Here is a 1,642-nt window from a genome sequence, read left to right on the forward strand (position 1 = left end):
TTGGTAATAAATGTTTCACGCGTTGCAAAAATTAGAAGATTTAGAAAATCATGTTTAAAAAGCAAGGGGGAAAAAAGCTAGGAAAAAAATACATTTATAAATATTACATAATTACATATATAAAATCATTGCCCATATTGTTAAAATTTCTACTTAAAAAATGTTGAACTCATTTTCAGGGTTTTTTTGTGCTTAAAAAAAATCTTAAATACATCATATATCTTTTCACTCATATTAACAAGTCTAAATACAAAATGGTATGGATATAACCAATACTTTAAAATATTGCAAGCTAAAAACATTCAAATGTGGGCGTACCAACACAAGTGGGCTGTGAGGCATTCCAAAATCCTGACCCTTCACATAGCAGAGTGTTGGACGGGGAATCAGCGAGAACATAGCCCTCATCACAGGTAAAAACACAGGTGGACTGGTAGCTGGAGGGGCCCAGAGGATCAGTGCAATTCATGGATCCTCTTGCTGGACTTGACAGTTCTGGACACTGGACCACTGTGGGCAACAGGACCGTCAAAAACACATTACAGCAGGCTCCATCACTGTGATAATAACATCCTGTTGCTCTGATATGATACCTTGATATCACTGGTCAATGTCATGCCACTTTAATGAGTTTTGTTGCTTTGTCATACTCACATTCACATGTAGGAGGCTGCTCTGACCACTGTGTGGAGGCAGTGCATGTCAGGGGTCTTGACATATTCAGCTTGTATCCTTCCTCGCAGGAGTACTGGCACGAGGAGTCATAGGAGAAGTCTCCATACTTGTGAGTGCAATTTACACTTCCTTTATCAGGAACGGTCACCTCCTCTTTGTTACACTTAACAACTGCCAAAAAAGGAAGGAAGACACGATAAGATATCAGCTCCAGGCTGTAAGTGACTTAATGTAAACTTTTAAAATAGTGTTTTCTTACCGTGCTCACATCTCTCTCCATAAAAGCCCTCAAAGCAATCACACTTGTGGCTGTTGATGGTTTCTACACAGTCTCCATGGAGGCATGAGTCGTTCTTACAGGCAGCTGGGGGGGAAAAAAGTGGTACTTTTATGTAGCTTGCATAGAATAAAACCATTTCTCTGAGCTTTTATTTTTATAAATACAATCAATAAATAAGTTAAGGAAGCCAAAAAGGTAGATTCCATAATAATAAACAAAATAAAAAATAAAATAAAATGAAATAATAAAATAAGATGTTGCTCACCTGTGTAGCACAGAGCAGTCTTCAACTTCCCGCACCTCTCGTCGTTCCATTTGCCTGCCTGTGCATTTCTTTTTATGTACATCTCCACACAATCCTCATTCACCCCTGCACTCCTTCCATTCTTGCCATTGTTTGGTTCGCCAATCGCCCAGTTGGTTGCTTCTGCTGTCAGAGTCTTGTTGGTTCCCACCCAGGTCCAGACATTTTTGACCTTGCGGATCCCGATCCAGTAGTAGGTGGATTTCTTGGGCAGCCAGCTGTTGAGATGCTCAATCTCCTCCTGGTTCTGGATGGCCACCATGTCTGTGTAGCTCTCCTGGCACCAGTCTCTAGCTTGCTGCCAGTTCATGGTGGAGTTAGAGTAGAAGTAGGACCAGCAGTCTACACTTGTCCACATACACAGCACTGAGGATGGAGGACAC

The 1,642-nt window shown here is 41.1% G+C and overlaps 1 protein-coding gene across 1 annotated transcript; it reads right to left on the minus strand.

The window, feature by feature from the left end:
- Positions 1–292: 292 nt before the first annotated feature.
- LOC121965100 (L-selectin-like) lies at positions 293–1,624 on the minus strand. Its single transcript, XM_042515268.1, has 4 exons — positions 1,221–1,624; positions 935–1,039; positions 655–846; positions 293–510 (listed from the first exon to the last, which is right to left on the minus strand). The coding sequence occupies exons 1-4, from the start codon at positions 1,615–1,617 to the stop codon at positions 293–295; spliced, it is 912 nt and encodes a 303-aa protein (XP_042371202.1). The 5' UTR covers positions 1,618–1,624.
- Between the last annotated feature and the right edge of the window lie 18 nt (positions 1,625–1,642).

This window comes from Plectropomus leopardus, unplaced genomic scaffold (assembly GCF_008729295.1).
Source record: "Plectropomus leopardus isolate mb unplaced genomic scaffold, YSFRI_Pleo_2.0 unplaced_scaffold18595, whole genome shotgun sequence".
Lineage (NCBI taxonomy): Eukaryota > Metazoa > Chordata > Actinopteri > Perciformes > Serranidae > Plectropomus > Plectropomus leopardus.